Source organism: Cavia porcellus, unplaced genomic scaffold (assembly GCF_034190915.1).
Source record: "Cavia porcellus strain 051 isolate PalLab524CR breed Dunkin Hartley unplaced genomic scaffold, mCavPor4.1 scaffold_26, whole genome shotgun sequence".
Taxonomy (NCBI): Eukaryota; Metazoa; Chordata; class Mammalia; order Rodentia; family Caviidae; genus Cavia; species Cavia porcellus.
Genome location: NW_026947509.1, coordinates 49283926 through 49308865, shown reverse-complemented (window position 1 = coordinate 49308865; position 24940 = coordinate 49283926). Strand labels below are relative to the sequence as shown.

At 35.8% G+C, this 24940-nt stretch overlaps 1 protein-coding gene across 5 annotated transcripts in view; it reads left to right on the top strand.

Moving 5' to 3' along the window:
- The window catches only part of Erbb4 (erb-b2 receptor tyrosine kinase 4), a 1018041-nt gene that overhangs the window by 530371 nt on the left and 462730 nt on the right, over positions 1 to 24940 (top strand). For all 5 annotated transcript variants that reach the window (XM_063237442.1, XM_063237441.1, XM_063237439.1 and 2 more), the window contains exon 3: positions 17533 to 17719. In XM_063237442.1, coding sequence (XP_063093512.1) covers positions 17533 to 17719 — 187 coding nt within the window. The remainder of the gene's footprint in view (positions 1 to 17532; positions 17720 to 24940) is intronic.

Below are 24940 nucleotides of genomic sequence, written 5' to 3'. Positions count from 1 at the left end.
CCAAGAAAGACATACTGCTTTAGATAAACTGAATATTTGTGCAACTAACATGTTGAAACCTGTGGTCCAAGGATGGCACTGGTGATGAGAGCTTTGGGAGGTGTTTGGGTCATGAATGAGACCCAATCTCTTCATGAATGAGACACACATCCTTTTAAAAGAGCTCCCAGAGAGGTTCCCTGCCCCTCCTGCCACTTGAAAACACAGAAAAATGTGTATTTATGTAAATAAAAAAACAGGTTAGACCTTATATATTCCATAAATGTAGGAGATACAATTCTGTGATTTATAAGCCATGTAGTCTATAGTAGTTTATTATAGTAACTCAGGTCAACAAACTGCTTTTATTGTTACATAATTCACTGTTACAGCTCACAGAAAAAATGATGAATGTTTCATGAGTTTTTTACATACACATTTTTAATAAAATCAATCTGTTCTGTACTATTATCTAAAAATGAGCAACTAATATCATTTAATATTGTATATAATACTTAAGTATATTTATATTTTATATAATATTAAAATATGTTTGATGGGTTTCAATCAGGTATAATTATTACTATTTTGAGACTCAGATTATGCTATCTCTTTTGATATGGCCTTTGTAGTTTATGATAGCTTCCTCATTATTTGGTGTGGTCAGATTCTACAGGCTCATTTTGTCCAATTTTTAACATCTTCTTAAAATTTTATCTTAGAGAGGATAAAACCAAGCAAAACAAAACAGAATAAAGCCAATCAAAACAAGACAGTGTACGTGTTCCAGGATTTCAAAACAAGGTGATAGGAATCAACAACGGTTACCATAATGCCTCTTATTGTCTTCAAAATAGCTGCCCACACCTTCAAACATAGTGAAATCAAACAAACCAGAAACAGAATAAAACGAATAAAACAAAACAATGAATGTAATACAGGGCTTCAAGATAATAAAATAATAAATACAAAATGGCTACCATTATATATCTTGCTATCTTAGAAATAACTGCCCAGTGCCTTTGATACAACAGCATAAAACCCAACCCAACAGAATAAAACTCAAACCAACAAAACAATGAGAACTATACAGGATTTTGAAACAAGACAATACGAAATTAACAGTGGTCATTACCACCTTCAGAAGGAGGTCCTCCATATGTGCTACATTGCTTATTGTTATTCTCTGAATAGTTAATCAGACTACCAGCTTTAGGCCTGCAAAGTCAGTGAAATGTGAATCACTACAAGCATTAAATTGTATTTTACCTCATTAGCTATCATCACGGCCTGGGTTTCTCCAAATCAGCTGGCTGCTTAGAAGGGGTGGGACATTGGCTCTTTTTGTCTCCCTGCTTGTGTCCAGAAAGGGCTGGCACCTGGCCCTCCCCCCGTCAGCCTGCACATGGCACTGACTCACAGGTCTTAGCTTCTTGTTGACTTCTTGCTCTCCTCTCATCTTGTCCGATTTTTCTCCAAACTCAGATTCTGAAATTTGGTTTTCTTTTAGCCCAAAACCATAGTCTAGGAGCTGTGCCTCTGGACAGTGCTGAGTAACAAATAGCCCTTTAGGACTTAGGTAATTATCTGTTCCTTTGCAAAGACTTCATTGAGATCCCCATGGCAGAGTTAACTACTTGAACCTTGTTTATTTGCAGGGTACCTTCTCCCCCTTTCTTAATGAGAATCCTTATGATATTATTCCATTGTGTCATAATGTTTTATTATCTTTATTGTTTACCATATGTATCTTTCATATGTACTTCCTACATTTTGATGTCCCCAGAACATAGCATACCTAATCTAACTACAATATGTGACCATATGAAGACAAAATAGACAACTTAAGGTAGTATTTTTAAGTCAATATATAGTTTTCAACTTACAAGGAATATATATGCTACCTTGGAAGATACTTCAGTTTGTTGATACTGGGTCTTGTTATGTAGCCCAAGATGGTCTTTAACTCACAGTGATCCTCCTGCTTCAGCCTCCCAAGTGCTGGGATTATAGGCACACATCATCATGCTCAGGTGGATGATACTATAATGATTTTTTCATGATGAATTTCCAGCAAAAAGGAAAAGTTTCAGAAAATATTTCATGATGACATTGTTTACTTGAGACTGTGAATATACATGCCAATATTCACATATAGAAATTCTCAGTGAGATCATGACAAAAAATTTCAAATTCTCAGAAAGGGAAGAGGATAATGTATAACAACATTTGTGATAATTTTACCAGATAAACTGTGCACAGAATTTAAAATAAATTGCATTTAAAAAATCACAGAGAAATTAGCTGTGATCTGATGATGTCTTTTTCAGGAGAGAACTCATTCTTTAGTGCTCAGTGATGTTGCCTCTGGACTAAGACTGGAAATGATGAAAGATGTTACTACCATGAGAGTGGGATTACGTCTGCTTTTTTAGTTTTGTGATGTTTTATCTCTTTTGTATGTTTTGCTTTTTTCCTACAAGTCTTCGATAGCTTGAACAGTGCCTCTCACATTGTAGGTGGACAGTAAACATTTGGAATGAATCATTGGATGAGGGGATTGATGGATATGCCAGGTTGAGAGCAGAGAGCCTGCAGGCTTTGTGGGGGAAGGGAAGTCAAATAAGTATTTTCTAATACTGTGTGCTAATTTTGCTGAACAATGTTTCTTTTACATATTAAATGAAAATGTTTTCTTAATTATTTTTAATTGAAAAATTCCAGGTTCAGCTAAGTAATCTTGTATCGAAGAACCAACTTACTAAATTTAAAGTACTTGCATTTTCTACTTCTCTTCTACCTCTTTCTGCTTTCTACCTCTCATGCATTAATAGTTTGATAGTTCATCCTTTCAGGATCATTTGGTAATAATTTCATTGTGAATTTATACACAGAATCTCATTTGATGCAACATGTTGGTTTTGAAAGTTCTGTGCTTTCTTAACATGTAAGACAATGCTGATTTCAAGATCTTTAGAGTTTTAGGATACATTTTTAAAGCATGTTTTGCCTTTAGAAATATCTGAAGCATACTGTTGTTACTTTTAAGAAATATCCTCGCAGAACTAATGTTTTTCATAAAGAACCCTTGACATATTGTTCCTAAATCACAATTTTAGACTGTATTGCAGTACACAGGCATTTAAATGGGACGTGATTGTCACTATAGTTAGAAAGAAATGGAATTTTTGATCTCAGAAATAAAATCTTATTGTGGATTTTTGGAGGGGGTGTTGTCATCTTTTTATTTTAATATTCCCTTTACTTTTTCAGTGTGACTTTGGACAAGCTGATCTTCTTTAGTATCTTTATCTTGAAACTTTTGCAATACTCAGAGCAATGTGACTAGTAGATAAAATAAAGCACATAAAAATACCTCACATACAGAGAATGTAAATGCAAGTTAACAGAATTGCTAGGTATGGCTAATAGCTACTTAGAAACTGATTGTTTGTATAAGGATACCTTTAATATGAAAAGCTTTTCACTTACTGATGTACAAGTAGCTGGCTTTAATATTTGTCATCCTAATCATTCTTCAGATGATTTTGGATATCTTTTTTTAAAATTTTATTTAAAAGGAAAAGGAGAAAAAACAAAACAAAACAAAGTGGTGTAAGGGTACAAGTAATACAGAACTACAAAAAAAAAAAAAGTAAGATATCCCAGTTAATAGATTACACGTTATCGTCTTAGAGATAGTTGCTCAAGTCACAGTATCAAAGCATACAAAGTGAACATTCAAACAGAGAGACTGCAAACAGTTGTGTCCAATTATCCAACCAAAAACATTAATATGGTAAGCTATTTAACACCTCTAAACACACTTGCAGTTGTATCCGTTAGAGCACTTTTTTCCCCTCTCTTTTTTACAACAAAATTTACACATTTTGGGTTCCATTACTCCTTAGTTCCCATTACTTTTTAATTTTGGATATCTTTAGAACCTTAGATCCCTCTCTCTGTGTTGCACTGACCATTATGAGTTGCACAAGTAACATTAGAACTTGTTGAGGGAGATGCCTGAAAAAAAGCTTTTGCTATTCATAGATTAATTGTCTTATGTGGTATGCTTTTGTGTTCAAATGTTTAGGCAGATATTAAAGTGTTTTCTGACATCCTGTCAAATCTATGTCTAATACTTCGTCTCTCATGGTTCTGAAATTGCTCACCCTTTTCATTTAAAAATAACAGCAGCATCGTCACAGAAGCAGTCACCTCTCACTTTTGAATTCTCAGTGGTCCTTTCCCATATGCTTTTCAACTGCTGCTGTCAGACACCACTGTATGAAGGGCTTTCAAATTTTGAGAGAGGAAAAGAATCACATTTGTGACAGACCTCAGACATAAAGCTGTCACTCTCACTTGTGGACTGGATGGAAACAAACAGTTTTTTCTTCTAAAGTGCGTGCTCATTCATAGCTATTCTTTTGGAAATGTAGAAACCCATTCTCATATGTGCTGACTAACAGAGGCAGCACATGGAAGAAAGATTAAGATTTTAAATTCCAAAAAATAATAACTAATTTCAAGTGGCTGCTGTGATCCAGAACTTTTGTTAAACAACAAGAAAGGAATTTGTTTCTCAAAATATTCCTAGAACTTGAGGGTCTGGTTGCCTTCATGTGATAGTCAACCTATAAGATAGTAAATCTTTAACATATTGCAGTAACACTTTTCATGACTCTATTGCATATATTGTGGGTGATGACACCATCCTGTATAGGAGAGGATGCATACTCCATGCTGTGCTTTCTACACTCAGTCAAAGCAATTGTTGTGTGTTAGAGATTCTGCAGCTTGGTGAGTCTAATGCAGCAGTTACTCCTAATAGTATTTCAACCTACCTACAGGTGTGTATGGCTGTGACGACAGGTATTTATTGCTAATACATAGCCATGTTCATTTTCTTGTTTAATCAGTAATCTCTAATGTTTTGAAAACAGGAATCAGCTTCATGGTAAACAGTTTTTCCATGGACATGGGTAAAGGGAAAGAGGGTTTGGAATGGTTCAAGCATATTACATTTATTGTGCACTTGATTTCTTTTATTATTACATTGTATTGTATAGTGAAATAACTTCAACTCATTATAATGCAGGATTAAGTAAAAAAATAATGAGTGAGCCAAATGCAGACTAAAATGAATGTCAGATTCTGATGAAAAAACTTACCAAGGGATGCAGCTTAATTGTCACTTGCAATTCACTGATAGGATTTATATCGGAGTCTGTAAGAAATTGATTTATTCTGGTCTCTGTAGCCAAACCTCCTTACTAATGTTAACCTGTATTTACAGTTGCTCTGTAGTGCTAGCATCATTGCCTCAGCTGCACCTGACATCATCAGCCATTAGATCCTCATAAGAAGCTGCAACCTACCTTCCTCACATGTAAAGTTCATAGTAGGGTTCACATCTATGAGAATCAAATGCTGTTGCTCATCCTACAGTACGTGGAGCTCAGGCAGTAATGTTAGGGATGGGAAAGGGCTATAAACAAATGAAGGTTGTTTTGTATCGACAGAATTTGAATCTAATTGGCAGAACCTAGGTTGTCTGCCAATCACTTCCTGCTACGTAGTCTGGTTCATACCTGTTACACTGGTGTGGGGGTTAGAGACTTCTGCATTTAATTATGAAGCACGGGCTTGTTTTATTATTTCATAAAATAATTTAATAAGTTAAAATAATTTTATAGCTACTGTTACATAAGAAGTATAAAAATGTGTCAAATTAATTTTGTTGCTTATATGTAATAATTTTATTTTGTGTATTGATATGTGACACAATACCATTCCTCTTCACTCATTGTGGCCCCAGCAAGGCAAGGGTTGGACACTCATGTCATAGATGATAAACTCATTGACAGAAGAATAAAATACTTTGCCCAACATAACACTTCTAAATGCTGGGATATGGACTTGGGCAATATCAGTTTCCTTCAGTTGCTTTAACAAAATATTCTAGATGGGTAATTTAGCCAAAATATTTATTTTTTTAACAGTTCTGGAACCTAGAAATTTGAGGTTAAGGCATTAGTAGGATTGACTTCCTCTGGGATCTTCTTTGTTGGCTTGTAGATGACCATTTTCATCTGTTGAATAATGGTTTCCCCTCTTACAGGTCTAGTTTGTCAATCCCCCCCACCCACACTTTTTTTAAGAATTCCAGTCATATTAGATAAGGGTTCCCTCTAAAGAACTCAGCTTAACTTAATTATGTTTTTAATGAAGCTATTTCCAAATACATTCCCATTCTGAGGTATGGGAGTTAGTGCTTCAACATGTAATTTCAGGGGTGAATCATAATTTAGCTTAAAATAGATGTTCAAAGTCATACATTTATGCACTATATGGGACTGATTTTTAGTTAGTCAGTTTTAATATCAAATGTATATTTATTACATTATTTACTACAAAATTATACAAAATATTTATAAACATTTGCATAAGTAATTGATAAGCACTTTGTGAAGAGGAAAGAAAAGCTGAATAGATTGTAAAGCCTCAGTAAGTAATTCAGACAAAAGATAAACTGAGATACATCAGACTGCAGTATATAAACTTAAACATTGGGCTGCGTTGTGCTAAGCAGCTTGTTTCTCTATGGCAGAGAATATAAATCACTACACTTACAATATTAACAAAATTTATAAATTTTTTATTTATATGTTGTCTCAGTTGCATAAAAGTCATGAAAAACAAAAGTTTCTATTAGGTTCAAATTCTGTGGATACAATAAAGTTTAATTCAAAGATTTTCAAGCAGTCTTAATACTATTTTACTTATGCAGTATATCTAATATATGCAAAATTGATAGAAAAAATATTAGCATTACATTTTTAAATAATTGGAAAAGAATCACTTAAAATGTAAATATGGAATTCAAGTTTGCAATGTATTTGTATATATGTGTGTGTGTGGGGGGGTGTGTAATCAGGAATAATATATTGCTTTTTTTAAAAATATCAATATTTGAAATTGAGATATATGTAATTTTGTAAATGTATCCACAGGCACTAAGATTTAATTTTACAACCATGTAAAATATTTTATTTGAACAAAGATTCATGAATCTTTGGAAGTTTATAGAGCTCTTTCTAGCTATCTGAGCAAGTAGTTTTTATGGATAGAAAAAGAAGTACCATAGAGAAATAGCTTAGTTTGATATAAGCTTGAAGTTTGTTTTGTTTGGACATAGTGTGATGATTAATCTGCATTTCATGGATTTAGTCTGTTGCATCATGTGATTCATGGGGGTTTAACTGCTATGACTGACTGAAACTCAGATACATTTGATAAGAATACATTCTTTATTGTAATTTGTTTACATACTAAATTAGGTTGCAGTTTGCTACTCAGGAACTCAAAGTTAGGTAGGTAGCTTCATGCCAAATTTCATTTGCCTTAACAAAACTAATTCTGGAATAACAAGTCCATAATACAGAATATATTAATCAGATTTTGCAGTGCTAGGATACAATATCTGACACCCATGATTTGAAGGAGAAGAGGTTTAATTTTCCTCACTGTTTCAGGAGATTGGTTCTGTAGTCAGGAGGCTCCAAGAGAGAAACTCAGGACATAGCAGAAGAACATAGCAGGAACAAAGAAGCTTAGTTCGTGGCTGCTGGGAGATGGAGCAGGGCACCAGCACCAGAGAGAAAGGGGTGAGGCTCCAGATATAGATAGAAACCAAGATCATGCCTCCATGATCCTCCCCAGACACACCCAGAGTGTGCTCTGATCTTCTGGGGGCTCTGAGTCTATCGAGTTGACACAATTAAGCATAATTGTCATATCCAAGCCTTTGCCAATTTGACAGCCATAAACACATCTCTTTAAAACATAATCTCCAAATAAAAACGAAGTCATAATTCCTCTTAACATGATGCAGGTAGCTTGTATACAAGTAGAAACATGGCAGTCCCTTACTCAAAGTCTTAACAGTTCCAAAAACTTTCAAAAGACCCTGTCCAAGTCCTTTCTGTTTGAAGGGAAACTCTTTTCTATGATGGTCTTTAAAAATCACAAGTTACATAATCCTAACATACATTGTCCCTGGAGCAAAACTTCCTATTCTAAAAAGGAAAGTAAAGAGCTAGAAAAGAATTGAATCAAAGCAAAATCAAAATCAAGGATGGCAGTCATTAAGTGTCCTGGCTCCATGTCTGACACAAAGGGCACAAAGTGATAAAATTTGAATTCCAAAGAGTTTATGCAGCCCCACCCTAGAGTATTACTGGTTTGACCCTGAAAGCCTTGCTCTGAGGCTGGCTTCACTCACAGCCCGCAGCATTTCTCAGCAGATATTTCAAGTTCCTGACATCTACAACTGTCTGTGATTTCCAATGCAACTTATGTTTTATTCCCACAGCTTTACACTGCCCTCTCAGGATCTCTTTGTCTGACATCCCAACTTTGTTTTGAAATCTGAGGGGAAGCCTTCCTGATCTTATAACTCTGCACTCTGCATGCTGGTGAAACCAGTATAATGTGAATGATACCAATGTCTGCTATTAGAGACAGCAGTAGCCAGACTCCCTTGGACCGTGGCTACAGTGTCCTGAGTATCTGAATGCCTGAGCATAGTGAAATGAATTCTAAGAAACTAGGAGGTCCTCCTTAAACAGGGATCTAGGTTGTTACTTCTCAAGTGAAAGCTTGCATTGTTACACCTTTTAGCCTAAAATGAGCCCAGTCTTACCTGAAAACTATCTTCATTCTTATTCCTGTACAAAATATTTTTTGTTTCTTTTTAAGGAAACTAATGTCTTTAACAACTGTACTCCTGTGGATCCAGTAGTACATGTGTTTTGTGCCAAAATTGAACTCTGAGTTTTGTCCCAATTCTCACTATAAATATGTCTAAAACCAACCAGAAGTACTCATGCCACAGCCTAAATGTTTGGCTGCCCATGAATTACTTCTGACAGATCAATTACTGCACCTTCCTTAATCTGGGTCTCCGTAGAATCTCAGAGCATGGCACCAGCTCTGAAACACTCCACTCTCAGGAGGCGCCCCCACCTTCTCCCGAAGCAGACACGTCTCTGCAAGCCTTGTCTTCCCAATTCTGTCTGCTTGTGCTTTAGGAGAAGGGGCCTCTCCAACTCATTCTCCTGCTTCCTGGGTCTTATGGACAGCCTGCAGCCTGTGCACACCTGTGCCACACCTGCCCCGCCGCACACCGCAGAGAGGCTGGCCACAAGCAAGGTCTGCAGGAGAGGCCTCTGTCCCTACACAGATGCATGCATGCATTTATTTATCTAGTTATTACTGAGCCAAGATCTCCCTACAGAGCCCAGGCTGGCTTTGAACTCACTATGTAGCCCCAGCTGGCCTCAAACTCATAATGATCCTTCTGCCTCAGCCTCCCAAATGCTGAGATTACAGGTATACGTCACCATGATTGATTTAATAAATGTTACATAAAAAAAAAAAAAAGAATCTCAGAGCATGGGCAAAGTGGTGACTAATTCCAGTCAGAGTATAACACCTGATCTCTAGCCTAATTTCCAATGAAGTCCTTGTTTCCTGCTAAAACCACCTGAGTCTGGCCTTTACTCAGCATTCCTATCAGCATTTTGATCTTCTGAGCTCCTAAAAGAATTCCCAGTCTTCCTCTGTTAAAGCCTTCTAAGATTTCTCTAATCTGAATCCTCAAACCTTTCCAAACTCTCACAAACCAGTTCCAAATGCTTTAATTCACATGGTCAGATAATATAATAGCAATGATTTCACTCTCATAAGTTTTGGGTATTGATCAGATTTCCTGTCACTGGAACATAATATCTGACAACCATATGTTTAATTTTTCTCACTGTTTCAGGGGGTCTTAGTCCATAGTTGGCTGACTCCAAGGCAGGACATCATAGCAGAAGGGCATGGAGCAATAAAGTTTAGTTCATGATGCCCTAGAAGCAGAGAAAGGGAACAGAGAAAGAGAACAGTGCCAACGAGGCCCAGATACAGAGCCTAAGGTCATTTTCTCATGACCAAAGCCTGACACATTTGAAAATATGCTTTAATTCCCTGGGCAGCTCCCAGACCAATCAAAGTGACACAAAATACAGAGAAAAAGAGGTTATTTCTGGAGAGGTGAGTTAAGAACTTCTTTTTTCAGTGGGACTGGAGGCATTCACTGCTGAGAAGTCGTGGGCGAGTAGATGGCTAAGTGGTCAGGGCTGAGTGAATGCCTGGTAGGTTCTGAGAATCCTGGTAGCTCTAGCACCGGAGAGACTGATATTTGTTGAGGGTTAGCAATTTTTCTAAGATGACTTGCAACAAGTTTTCTACCCCTTCAATGTTCTTGCCTGCTGAGAATAATGAGCATGAGTTCTACTCTGTTGCAGTCAGATTTATGGCATTTCACATTACCCTATTTTCCCAAATCTAATTAGATCAGACTTTGAGTTGCTGCTTGCCAGGGTGGCATAAGCATCAGAGTTTTAAACAGTGGGAAAATTGAAAGCAAATTTTCAAAGCAGAACACACTATCTCTATAGGCAGTAGGACTGTGTGATGTTTATTATGTGCTTATTAAATTTGTCCTGGTATATTTCTTAATATGATGTCACAAGAAAGAATGGTGTCTGCTTTAGATACTCCAAGACATGCTAGGAGGGACAGGAACAGAAATTAATTTCCTAGAGAAGTTTAACAGAAAACCTTGCTGATACAGGGGCTACAATTTGTTACCACATTTGTCACCATCAGAGAGCCGCATAAATCCTGTAGTCATGACCAACAGAGAGAACTCTGTCCCGACACTGGCCCTGCCCTCCACCTGAGTTCTCAGCCTCCTTACTCTTCTCTAGGGTACTAAAGATTTATTTAAATTCAACTCAAATCACTGAAGTAATCACTTTTACACTTACGGACATCTGTGGATGGAATGTATTAGTATTATTTGTGAAATATGTGTAGTTGGATATGAATACATAAGACGTTGGAGTAGAATTTAAGAACTCAGCTATATTAACTCATTACTGAAGATTTTAGCAAAATAGGTGTATTTTCAAATAGATACTTATATTTAAAAAAGTAAGCAACAAACAGGGATTTCATGAATAATTAGAGTAGGAAAATAATCTAGGAAACAATTTTACACTCTTAGCCTAAGATACATAATTGCTTTAAATAGGCATAAAATGATTCCTGAATATTGATTAAATATGTATTCAGAAATTGTGAGGTAGTACAATCACCACATCTCAAGATAGATGAAGAAACATTTAAGGAGCTATTATTCCTTTCCACAAAGGACCAGTTTTGAGAATACCAACTGAAAAAGAACATGAATTATAATGATTAGTAGTTGCTTAAAGAGTTGAGAAATTAAACACAAATTTAAAAATACCAAAGAGACTTTTCTGAATTGATCTGCACATAACAGTATAACCTTATGAGATAATAAAATCTCATTTATTATTAAAATAGCATCTATTGAAACTACCAGGAAGTTTCTAAGTATAGATTTTACATTTCACATGAATTCTATAACCATGAAATGGTTATTATTTTTCTTCAATCAGTAAGGAAGTCATGTTTTCATCACTAGACTTATAGCTAATATGCTATTTAGAAGTTAATCGCTTTTTTTAAATTTTCTGTATCTCTTTATTTTCCCCCATTATATGCTGTAAGGCAAACAAGTTGCCTCTTGTGTTAGAAGACTTTTGAAACATTTAGAGTTGTAATTATCTTCATTTGTATTTACTCTGTCAGTCAAGCAGAGGTAGAAGCGGGCCTAAAGCCCGTAGTCTGATCATCTATTTGGAGGGTAACAGTATGCCGTGTAGCATACATGGGGGGGATCTCATCTGAAGATGGGGCCATTGTTAAAAAGCAGGAGTTCTTATGCAATGTTTTTATTGTTATTTTATTTTTACCCCACTGTTCTCAGACAGTCCCTCTGCCTGGCTATGATCAGATACATGTATAGTGGCTAGCTTCTATTAAACACTTATTTCCTAGCAACTTATTGTGTCATTCAATTCTTATAGTGGCTTCACCGTAGAGATACTACTATCTTCTTTTAAAAAAGAAACTAAGGACAGTTGAGGTTTTAACAAATTGATCAAGTTCAGTTCCTAAGTAAAAAAGGCTGGATTCTGATGCCATCCTTGCCTGGCAGACAAATCTTACCACTATGTCTTGCTACTGTATCCATAAGTTTAAAAGCTCTTTTTTTTTTTTTTCTTTCTTTGGTCCCAGGGATCAAACTCATGACCTTACACTTGCCAGGCAGGCACCTATGCCACTGAGCTTCACTGCCAGCCCCAAGCTGTTTGTATTTTCAAGTACAGTTCTGAGATAGTTAAACATTACATTACTGATATTCTCTGATAGCGGAAAGGAGAGGAGAGTGAGTAGCTGGCATCTTCACCTGGCCTTATCAGATACTGCAGCACATAATTTACACTTCTGGATTTCCTTTGACTTTTTACCAAGATCTGCCAGTATTGGCTTACAGCATGTTATTGACTTTTTTTTGGCATTAAGCCATCCTACCATTATTAAACTGTTTCTTGCAATTTTATTTTCAGTCAGTAGCGATTATGGCTCGTACTCTACCATAAAATTTCCTTTAGTAATATTTCAGGATGTTTGTACACAGAAAGGCTTTAAGAGCATATGAAAAATGTGACTATAGGTTGTGTAAAACAAGAAAGAGAGCTCAAAATTAAGGAATCTTGTGTTTCTTTTAGATATTAGAACTAGATATATATCTTCTATAATTCTTTAAAAAAATCATTTGGTTCCATGAGCCCCTCTAGACATAAAAGATTACAGCAACAAATCTTGAGTTGAAGGATTTGTGATCATCTTTTATTTCCTGTTATGTGCATTATTTCTTTGGGTAGGACAAAGGGATCCCGGGGATAAGGTTAATAGGATCTTCAATATCATTATTATCAAATAACTCACCATGAACTTTCTTATAGGGACTTTGTTCAAAATGCCTGCACATATATGTTCCCAGCATTGAAATATAATAATGTCCAGAGTTCATGTAACAAAATGTATTTATTGAGTTAATATTTAAGTTACACATACTACTGCTTCACGAAGAATAAATAGTATGATCAGGCCAGGGATGTAACTCAGGACATAGCACCTGCCTGCAAATATGAAGCTGTGAGTTTGATTCCTGGTACCAAAATAAATGAATGAATGCACAAATGAATGAATGAATGGATAGTATGGTCATGAAAGAGACTCTATTGGAACACTAAACTCAACTATAGCAACCCCAAATTTACAAAAGTAACTGTTGCTTTTAATCTGACTCTTTGTAAAGGTAACAAAAAGTATTTCTAAGAATAATTTAATCTAAGCTCTAGAATGAAAAATGTACTCATTTTACATATATATATATATATATATACATTAACACATGAATGCAAAGATATTATTAGTTTATTGTACATACTTTTTTTTACTAGGGTGCTTGGAATTTCCTTCTTGATATTAGCTGATCTTTCTCTGTGTTCAGTATTGTTCTTGGATCAAACCTATCACATGCTAGAGTCCTTAATATTTGTAGGTTTATATGCAGCTTCTGCTAAAGTTTGGTCTCAAATACATGACCAGTAGCACATCTGTATCAGTTAATAGTTACAAAGAATTCTCCACCTAACAGATTTGTATAACTGCTACTTAACACTGCTTGTTTCTCATAAACCTTTCTTCTGCCTGAAGAAAGGTTCTTCTGTAGTCTGTCTCCCAGCATCACCCATGAGCACCTCCTCCTTGGTGTGAACCAGTGCCTTTTTACAGTTTTGGATAGGAAGAGTCACTTCCTAAGTAGGGTTAAGGAACAACAAGAAGAAGGGTGAGTGTTTTGGCATATTCTAGGGAAAGACTTACTATAGCCTCAGTCTACAAGCTTCAGTTTAGAGCTATTATTGTCACCTGGAGAACTTCATAATTCAAATAAAAAGGCTAAACAATAAATTATTTTTATGAAAGTGATTTTATAATGAGTGAACACATTTTGCTTTTGAGATTGTATGATGCCAGACTACGTTTTTATCTACCGTCTAAGAACTCAACGAGTTACTAACTGTGAGGCAATGGAACAGAAATTGAAGAAAGGCTTGCAGGGCTGTAGAGCTCAGCTCCTATGGAGAAGTGAAACATAAAGTAAGCTGTAGGGTCCCAAAGTGCATGCCACTGCTGACTTTTCATTGTTTTTCCTTCGTGGTAAGCATTCGTGTCTTTACTCCAAGGCACTTTGCCCACAATGCCGTGATTACTCAGGTTTCCTAACTGATGCCAACTATGAGTCATTTCAGACATCTCTTGGCTCTCTCTCCATCATTGCTCCACTAGGATTCTATTCTTCTGGGTCATTATTGCAGTATGCATGGCCCTAACAGTTGTGAGACCCAGGCAAGACCATTGGTGGAATCTCAAATATTTTATGTCTATATTTACAGATCGTTTTTCTGTATTCAGTACTGTTGATGAATCAGGTCTATTTCACACTCTGAAGCTCTTCCGTTAATATGGAGCCCGAAAGCCACGCCAAAGGGCACATCATTAAAAGCTACAAAGACTGCTCTCTGTATAAATAGTACACAACTATTATTAATGTTGTTTCTTTTCTCATAAACATTTTTATAACAATTATTGTAAACCAAATGGAAATTATTAAATAAAATGTTTTATCTTTTCTGCTTTGACAAAACTTTACAGTAATCTGGATGGTCAGCTCCAGTGTTAGAGTTTTGGGGCTCCTTAGGAATATGGTTTTGATATCGGGGAACAAAACTCTCAACCTATTAGATGTCTGGTAGGAGTTGTGTTCTCTAAAATTGAAGAATGAATTTTAGGAACAACAGAGGTTAAGAGCAGAATGTATTTTTTTTTTTTTTTTTTTTTTTGGTCTTTTTCGTTTTTATCGGTACCAGGGATCGAACTCATGACTGCCTGCTTACAATGCAGGCGCTTATGCCACTGAACTAAATCCCCAGCCCCACAGAATGTATTTATTGAGAGAAAGAAAGCTTCTGTCTGAGAGAGAGACAGAGTGAAGGGGTCCTGAGAGGGTTGCACAAGACTGTCTTTTTAAGGGACTTTTATAGAGTGAAACCTCAAAGTGAGGCAAGTCCAAAATGAGAACTCACAAGGTGGGCATGAGATGGGACAGAACTATGGTCAATCAGTAGATTAATTGCTCCGGTAAAATTGTTTAAATTAGGGAACAGATGGGGAAGTGATTCACAGCAAGCAGGCATGCTTAGAAAGCAATGACTCTTCCTGTAGCGGTTGGGATGGTGACTCTTGGTTTCCTAGGGTGATAGAGACCTATTTAGAATAAGGATCCTTAGGATGTGGGTGTCTTTGTTTGATCTTTTGTCTTGTGGTCTGTCCCACAGGGGGTGGTCTGTCTCCTCCAAGGTTGCAAGATATCTGGCCTTCTGCACTGGCTCCTTCAAGGACCTAGCCCTGTCTTACTGCCTGTGATATTTCTATACAAATCAATTGCCTGTAACAGTATGACAAAGGGAGAAATGGCCCCCAGTATATACCCTCTGTTCCACCCCATTCTGTCCTAAAGTTTGAAAGGTCTGTATGTAAGCAAGTGGAAACACTGGTCACTTACCTAACATCTGAGTACTCACTCTTCAGACTGCTATGCCTGGTCCACCAGGCCTTCCCAGGGGCATGAATGTTGGTTGTGTGGTTCTCTGAGGGGACAGAGTGAGAGATGATTTTACAGGCTCTGGAGAGGCTGTGATTATTCAGGAATCACAAGGCTTGGAGTAGGAAATGAGCATGCACACTCGGATGGGTATTTTACTTGAAGTACTTCCTGGAGCCGCAGGACCTGACCAGAAAAGGGCCAGATGCTCAAGAAATACACTGAAGATCATATTTTGATTTTTTGACTTTTGTTAGTATGTTCTTGCAGTGCATCATGATTACATTCATTGTAGGGAGTTGCTGTGCACACGTTTCTTTCTTTCTCCTTCTTTTTATCCTTTTTCATTTTATCAGCATCAGATTCATTTATGAGACCTTGTAAGTTAATTATTATGTATACAGATTAAGAGCAGACTGATAGGAAAAACGCATAAAACATAAGACAACTGCAGTAATTCAAGGTACATTTTCAGATGCATTGTCCACATTGCTACTGGCTTGAGCACAGAGATCCTAGTAGGCACAGGCAATCTAGGTGAGGAGCAGCGGGAGGTCGGATGGTAGCAATGAATGACAGAAGTGGTTGAATTTCCAATCATTTTGCAGGGAGACTGAATAGAATGGATCACCTTTGCTGCATGATGGAGAACCAAAGATGAATATTTATTTTTCTGACTAGAAAACCATAAAGGATGGATTAACCTTAACTGAGATGTATAAGGCTGCTGTAGGAATGGAACATGAAAGTCTCATTTTTGATAGGTGTATCTGAAAAGTATATTACATATCCCAATGGAAACAAAGCTTTGTAAATAAGGAGAGTAAGAGGGGTTGAAGGGAGGGGAGGTGATTAGGAAAAAAAGAGGAATCAAGATATGTTATATACAGGTACAGATTCCCTATGATGAATATGATCACGTCTGTCTAACTGTATCAAAAAACTTAATAAAAAAACGGACATTGAACAAGCAGTTTTAGTCTAGAATTCTGAGTCTAGAATTTAAGGGAGTGAGTAGAGATAAAAACTTGGGAGATCATCAAATTTGAAACAGGCTAAGATTACTAGGGGATGAGAGTAGACCAGCAGGAAAGGTGAACACTGGTGTTTCTTAGATACTGAAGCACCATTACATTATTTTTGCTTTTCCATTAAATTAACGTACACTGACATGACTTTTAGGATCATCTTGATCATTTTACTAGGAGGTGATAACTTTGATGAAACTCACCACCTTCTTATGACTGTTTGGTTAAAATCTCTCACAAGCTTTCAGGTAATTGACTGATATTATAAACAAGTAAATTTAGATATTAGCAAAAATAAAAAATTGTGAGTATGATGAGTTTAGAGACAATAATCAATTTTTTGATACATGTTGTTTATAAATATGTGCCCCAGAGATATACAGGACTAAAGTTCCTTGATAAATGCAGCGCTAAACAGAACCATGGCCATTTAAAATCTGTCCTAAAATCTAAAACTAATGCAGTAGTGTGTTATTTGTGATAAGCTTAGCAATGTTCTTTTTCACGTTAGTGCTGATTGATGGCTATGTGTCCTTATGTAATTGTACTCAATCAGTGTGTGAGACTTTATTCCTTTAACCTTAGTCTAGTCTCCAGTCTCACATAATGAAATCCATTGTTTTATTTTTAGCACATCTTCAGCTTTTTAAAAGGAATGCAACCCATACTTAAAAGAAAATATTCCACCTCTTTGTGATCCTGTATTATACTCCAACATGAATACGAATATAATGTGGAATAAGAATGGGTCATGGAGATTAGTGTGTTAGATTAGAGTTAAGTCATTCATTTAATTTAAATGACTACATACACATACTGACAAATTGATGTAATTTTTTTTAACATGGACAATTGTTTGTGTCTTTTCAGTCCATCCGAGAAGTCACTGGCTACGTATTAGTGGCCCTAAACCAGTTTCGCTACCTGCCTTTGGAGAATTTACGGATCATTCGTGGGACAAAACTTTATGAAGATAGATATGCCTTGGCAATCTTTCTAAATTATAGAAAAGATGGCAACTTTGGACTGCAGGAACTTGGATTAAAGAACTTGACAGGTAAGGAATGTTTCAACAATAGCAATTAACAGTTACTGTCAGCATAATATTCCATCACATTATGTGCAGTTACTGTGGAATGAGTAAAATGAGGAACAGCCCAAGGCATTAAAATATCTGCTATTTATTTGTCTTGTGAGAAATGATTTCTGTGCTTTTTTCACAGAATTTGTAAGTACAGTGCGAAAGACTCCACAATACTGTATCTCAGCTGAACAGAAGTAAACTGTTCAGTGACTGAGAAGTGAGATAGGATGCAGGTTTAAGAAAGCTTTTGGTGGTCTCGAATGAACAGTGGACCGTATCACCAAATCTCTGCAAAAACATCACAGCCCTCCCTCTTGTGAAAGCTTAGCAATACCTAAGACTGTATCTAATTCAGTTAATCTTCAGGGTTTTTTTGCACAGTCACTTATATTTGGAAATTATGTCTCATTCATCTAATTTCTCTTATTCAGTAGCTAAATGTCATAAGTAGTTCTTCCTTGAAATGTTTTAATATCAGCAGTTATGTTTTCTATTAAGGTTTAAGAGCCATAATGCTAGCAACCTACAGTCATTATGGAATTAGTGTCATGTCAATTTATACAGTTCATAAAAGAGCTGATGGAAGAATTTTTTGGCATAAAGTTTTTTGTGGTGAATTTTGCCACGTGCCCTCTGGGAACTAAGAGTGTTATTTAACTTAAATGAAAATGATCTATATATTTTGCATCCAAAATGTAGTAATTTTATATGTATTTTGAGTACACTCTGTAGTGATGATTCCAGGCAATGAAAATTAGACATTATTAAACTAATACATGTATGACTGAGTTAGCAAGATTGTCAAGTTATTTACATTGCTTGTTCTTCTGCATGAATAATGAATATAAAATATATGTTTTGAAACTAGAAGTAGTGTCAGTTTGATATGTAGGATAAAATTGAGATATTCTGGGTGAAGAAAGGCACTTCTAATAAATAACTCTTTATGTTATTTAGTTAGGACATGATTACCACAAAAATGATGTAATAATAGTACATGCAAATTGTGCAGAATTTATAGATTCCTTCATAAACATGTTATTTTCTTTCTTTTAAAAATAGTCTATTGAGGAAATTTTTTTTACTAAATTGCTACTTATAAATAAATAATCAGAGAAGGAGGAATTTTGGAAATGAATTGGATAAAAAAAATTGAAATCAGGAATCTAAAAATAATATTATCCAGTAAAAATGTGACTAGGAAGCATTGTGTGTTTTTTTTGTGTGTGTGTTTCTCTGATTAAAAAATGAATACATTTCTCTGAAATATTTTATACTTGAACCTCTTTATTATTCTATACAATGTGATATTTTAACAATTTTCCACATTTTAAATAGTAAAGATTTGTCATATAAATTTCCACATCTAAAATCAGCATTACTAAAATATTCACAGAAGTTATTTATAAAAATTATGCCAACTTAAACATGCCTTATTGAGTGAATTCACACTGTATATTATTTATGATTATGACTCTTGCTCAAACCAAAATATAACACAACTATTTCAAAAATATTCTATTCTTTTCTCTCTTAGGAACCCGGATGATACTTTCTAGTGTAGTTGTATAAATGTATAATTAGTGATTATGATTTTTTTGCTTAAAAAAATCTATATTTATTTATTATTAACTTCTATTTGAACATGAATTAAAGAACTGTGCAGTAAAGTAAATAGTGAAAACTAAAATAATTTGGAAATTTTTCAGAAGTGTTAGTTATTTGACAATTGTATACCAAAATTATTCTGTGAGAGTGTCTAGCATTATGTAATTTAATTTAGGTAATATGATACTAAAATGGATTTTGACAGTCATAAGTTACACAGCAAACATAAATGTATTTGTGTGCAAGAATATAAAGGAAGAAGGCCAAAAGAGTTCTGTGTAATAAGAAAGGGAATTTGGGGAAACAATTGTTCAATATAATGTCTTAAAAATCAACATATTCTACATGACCTGATGAAGGCCACAAATGTACATTGAAGTTTGCTTCAAGCGAGAATGGTTTTGTGCTTGGAAAGATGTTTACTCTAAGTTGCTTGTTTATTTGTTATGTACAGCAAGCTGATAATTTAAAAAAAATATGGGAGATCCGGCCAAGGTGGGACTCAGGCAGCTCATTCACCCGCCCTCCTGGTCAGTGCCTGCGGTGTGGGCCAGGAAGAGAACCATTACCTGTGAGCCTACCAGCACGGGGGCTGAAAATCAAGCACCACCCCCCCCCCCATAGCTACTGCTACTGGGGATAGATGTCTCAGCATCTCTTGGGAGGATGACCGTATGCAGTATAGCAAATATAGGGGATTTCCTTCTATCTTCTGGTTGAAGGCAAAGGTTGTTTTCCCTGTTTTATTTTGTTATGTTTCTTTTGCTCTATTCAGTACTTTCAATTGGTTTTGTTTTTGGTTTGATTTTGCTACACCTAATTGACTGGACAACTATTGTGAAGTGAAGGAGATGTACCATAGTACCTATTACTACTATCCCAGTATCCTACTGTGAAATCGTGCACCAGCTTCACTGCATTGTCTTGATTGGCTTTGTTCTGTCTTGTGTTGTGTTGCATTTTTATTACTTTCAAAATAAAATTTAAAAAAAATATGTAGGGCCACATGGCTGGTCCTAATTACCCGCTTAGGAATGGAATGCCTTAAGAACAGCACATTTACTTCCTACAAACCCTGGCTTTGTGGGAAACAGATGCACAGTTAACAGGGGGACTGCCTGATTCCCAGTTCATGGTCGGATCCCTTTCATTCAGACTGGCTGCTTCGGGATTTTTGTTACCTTGATGCTCACCAAAAGTCATTCCATATCCTTCTTAGAGCGGTGGGCAGCGCATCAGTCTCCTCCATCAACCAAAAGATATCATTTTATTCTGATTAAGTCTTAAGACAAGAAAAATACTTAAGCATCTTCTCCGGCTAAGTGGAAAACATGTTACTGCCTCTACTGGCACTTCCCTGGTCCAATATGGGCCCAGTGAGAAGAGGCAGGTTACTACATTAGAAACAGGTCACCAATCTAAAAGGGACTGGGGAACTTGTCTTGACAGCTTGTAGTTATGCTGCTAACATGGTATCATTCTTTTCTGGTCAGGGGAGAGATGTAGTTTCATTAGCTTGTCCCTTTTGGAGTATAAACATGCCCTTGTAGAGGCCACGGGGCCTGTTACTGCTGGATCAGATGGTGGGTAGCTGGTCAGAGAAGAATGCATCATGGCCTTTATAAAGGTCCCTTGCAGGTAATCACTCCTGGCGATGAAGTCAGGCTCATTTTTTTTTATTACCTCCTTCTTAGCCAAATATTCCTGTCCAAATTCAAACCCAACATTAAATTTTGTACCTTAAGTATAAGCTTGTACATATTTAGTCATTGGCATGGCCGATTCTTAAAGGACTTGCATTCCAGGCAACACAACACTGTTATTTCTCTCTCTTTTATAATTTATAAAATCACCTTATCTATTACTAATAGTGAGTAATTTTGAAAAATTTCATCTGCATATTATACTTAGGATGTAAAGGAATCTGAGTAATATCTAACTTGTATCTACTGTATTCGTACCCTGTTCATAATATGTAGTATAATAATTTAGGTACTAATTTTACACATGGATAAGTATATTTATTGTATCAAATTTTACCCTAAATATTAAATTTTACTTTATCAGTTATGAGAATATCTATTTTAAGTATATAAAACTTAGAATAATACAAAAATATAATTTATGTCCTTAAAACATTAGATAAACATATTTTCAAACTAATTCACCCACATATTTTTGATTTTACTTAAGATTTGATAGATATTGTAATTTGTTAAGACTATACTGGCTCATCTCAAATCATTACTTAGATGACAATAATTTTAAACAAAAAGAAAAAGAATATTACCTAGGAATCACTCAGTAATAATTCAAAGCATATATTAAGTTTACTGGATTCTGGTTATAAACTAAATATAAAATGTTTAAAAAACAACACTTAGATGATGTAAAATTTGAAAGCTAAGACATCTAAACATGAAACATGAATGCCTGATTTTAAATATCTATCTGCTGTGAAATAAAATAGTCTATCAAAACAATGCAGTTCCTTTTAACATTTAAACTCCTCCACCCTCCTTGACATTATTCAGTAATGATCACGTAACCTACCTAATATCAAGCCAGTCCTGTGGTGTGTATTTGTAATCGCAGCATTTGAAAGGCTAAAGCAGGAGGATCTCAAGTTTAAAGTCAACCTGAACTAAATAACAAGACCCTTTCTCTAAAAACCAAACCAAAACAAAACAAAATAAGACCCTTAATATCAAAATGGGCAGAACACCTGACTCAAGGTGTGTCAGAGAGCTTGTATGAAATCAGAAAATCTCTGTTTAAGTGATCTACGACCCACAGTCTTTATCTTACAAACAGCGGGAAAAAAAAAAAAAAAAAAAAAAGAAAAAAAGAAAAAAGAAAAAAATCCCGTCAGTGTGTTGTTACAGGAATAAAAAAAAAAAAAAAAAAGAAAGCAGCGAACTGTCAGCCACAGCACCTTTCCCGCAGATGATACTTAGAAAATCTTAGTTTTCTTTCTCCGATTCTGTTTGGTTTTTAGCTTTCCTTTGAGTCTCCACACTGACAAAATCATTGTGGCTGGTTCTGCATATTCAAATAGACTCCCATTGCTTCATTGGCACTTTGGATGTGACTTGTTTAGACAAAGAGATGCTCCAAGCCTTAGAGTCTCTTCTGATAGCACTTTGAAGCCGTGTGGTGTGTAAGATCTTTTCTCCAGCAGTGAGAGGCCCGAGGCTTGTCTTCCTGCACTCTCAGTGAGCGCTCTGCCTCCTCTGGCTCCCAGCTCTGCCTCCTGTCCTGCACCTGCTGCCCTGGCCCTTCATTTCCAATCTCTGTCATCATGCTTCACTCTTCATTGGCTCTGACTTCTGCCTCGACCTAGACAGGAGACATATTTATTCTGAGCTTTCTTTTCTTTCTCTCCTTTTTCTCTTTTTGACAGTAAGGTTGCTAAGCATTCTTCAAGTGCTCTATGAAAGATCTTAGTAATGTCTGAGTAGGTTCAGCCAGGCAGGTTCAGGGATTGTTTTTAAGCAGAAGATCTGATAATGGTGCTGCTAATGTTTACATTAGAACTACTCAGCATTTTATATTATTTGACAGAATAAAAAAATTCTAAGATTCCTCCAAGTATACCGATAGAATACTTGGGAAATGATTAGATCAAATCAACCTATAGTGAACCTCACATGAATCAGACAGAATCCCTAAAATGTATGGCACATTCTTAGGAGGGAATTGATTTTTTTAGACCGGCCCCAACGATTTCTAAAAATAATACCTCGATGTTTTTGTAAAAAATATATCATTTGTTATATCACACAGTATATATTTATTATAATAAAGAACATGATGATGACGTATTTACGTGTGTAGATTGAGCAGAACCATACATTTGAAAAGAGAAAAGGTATAACTATGGGATCAAGGAGTTATCATAGCCTCTTCACCAAGTTATTCTGAGACTTATTCTCCAACTTTAAAAACCGGTAAGTGAATTCATGGAACTAAGTGAAGGGAAAAAAGACTTTCTGCTTCTGTTATACCAGGACTTAGAGAGAAGATTGTCCCTGAAGAAATTAACCTTCAGTGGAGGCTGGGGGATGGGTTTTCCAGAGAATAGAATTATCTCTTTTCCTCAGCTCACACATTCTAAGTTGTAACTGATAAGATGAGCTACTGAGGCCACAAAAGTCTACTCCTTATCCACTGTCCCATTTAGAGAGCTGGAAGAGACTTGATTCTCTGCAAGACATTGTATGAGGTCCCTATTGTACCCCTGAGTTAAAAATCCCCAGCATTGCAGGGATCTCTTATGTCAAATTCCCACTTGAGATCTTAACCATTATGATTATTCTTTCTTGTTGCTAAGTTACAGTAAGATGTAAATATTCCCTTCTTTAAGGAAGGAAAATGTGAACAAACCCTTTACCAGAGCTTGTAAGTTTATTATGTTTATAAATGAAGGAGCACCTGATGTTCAGGGTACCAAATGCTGTACCACAAAATGATGAGTTATTGCCATGACTTTGTAATCTCTCTATGAAGAAAGCAGTAACACATCAGAATATTCAATCCTTACCCAGGGCAGTAGCTTTTCCTAAGTTGAGGAAATCGAATTGTAATGACCTGATGGATTCTATGTCTCCATTTCCAGTCACTCAGGGTAGAGACACAGCATTGAACCACAATCACTCCAATACTGTATTTTCCGACTTGTTAGAAGACTGGAAACTGCATGAATAATAGTCAGCAATTATCTGAACGCGTATTTTAGAGAGAATGAAGAGTGCTTGAAATTTTCCACAAGCCACTTTTTCCACAGGTCGCTACCAAAAACAAACAACAAACAAACAAACAAACAATAAAAACCCCCAAATGCTAAATAAATGTTCTAGTTTAGTCAGAGGAAGCACCTCCATTCATAGCAGGCACTAATTCCTCAGTTACTCAGAAGTAAGAGTTATTTTTCTCTTTCTTATAACCAAAAGCAAGATAAAAATAATATACTGTATTTTTATGGAATTTTTCACAAACTTTTAGTTTCTTTTTGGTTTTTTGCACAGCCCTGTAAGGTCAACTTGGTACTTATCTTTATTGTAATTTTTACATCTAAAGAAACCTGGGCTAAAAGTCTTGAAGCTAGTAAGGTGTACCTTGTGCTAATATCTAAATATGCTTCTTGTTTCTGTATACTGTGCCATTCTCCAGAAATGTTAAAGAGAGTTTCTCCTGGCAAGAACTTATTGAGTTAAATATTAAATTAGTTGTAAATGTAAACAATCCAATCTTAAGCAAAAGTCTTGAGGTGTTTTTGATCTTGACTTTTGTGTAATACATGAATATGTGATAGATGGTGACAATGAAATATAAGCAAATGCAGTAACCAGCCATCTTGTAAATGCTAAATTGTATTTAAAAGTAATAGGTCTATGAACTCATTCCTCCATGCCTTTCAGCTATGGCTTTTTAAAAGTTAGGACTAATAAATAATTAGACCTCACTCACAAGCATTTTTTAGTTGACTCAATTTTACTGGTAAAGATTCAAGATACATTTGAAAAGGGATATCAGTGCAAATATTTATTAATTTTTGTACTTGTATATTCAAGATTTCGTGCAGAA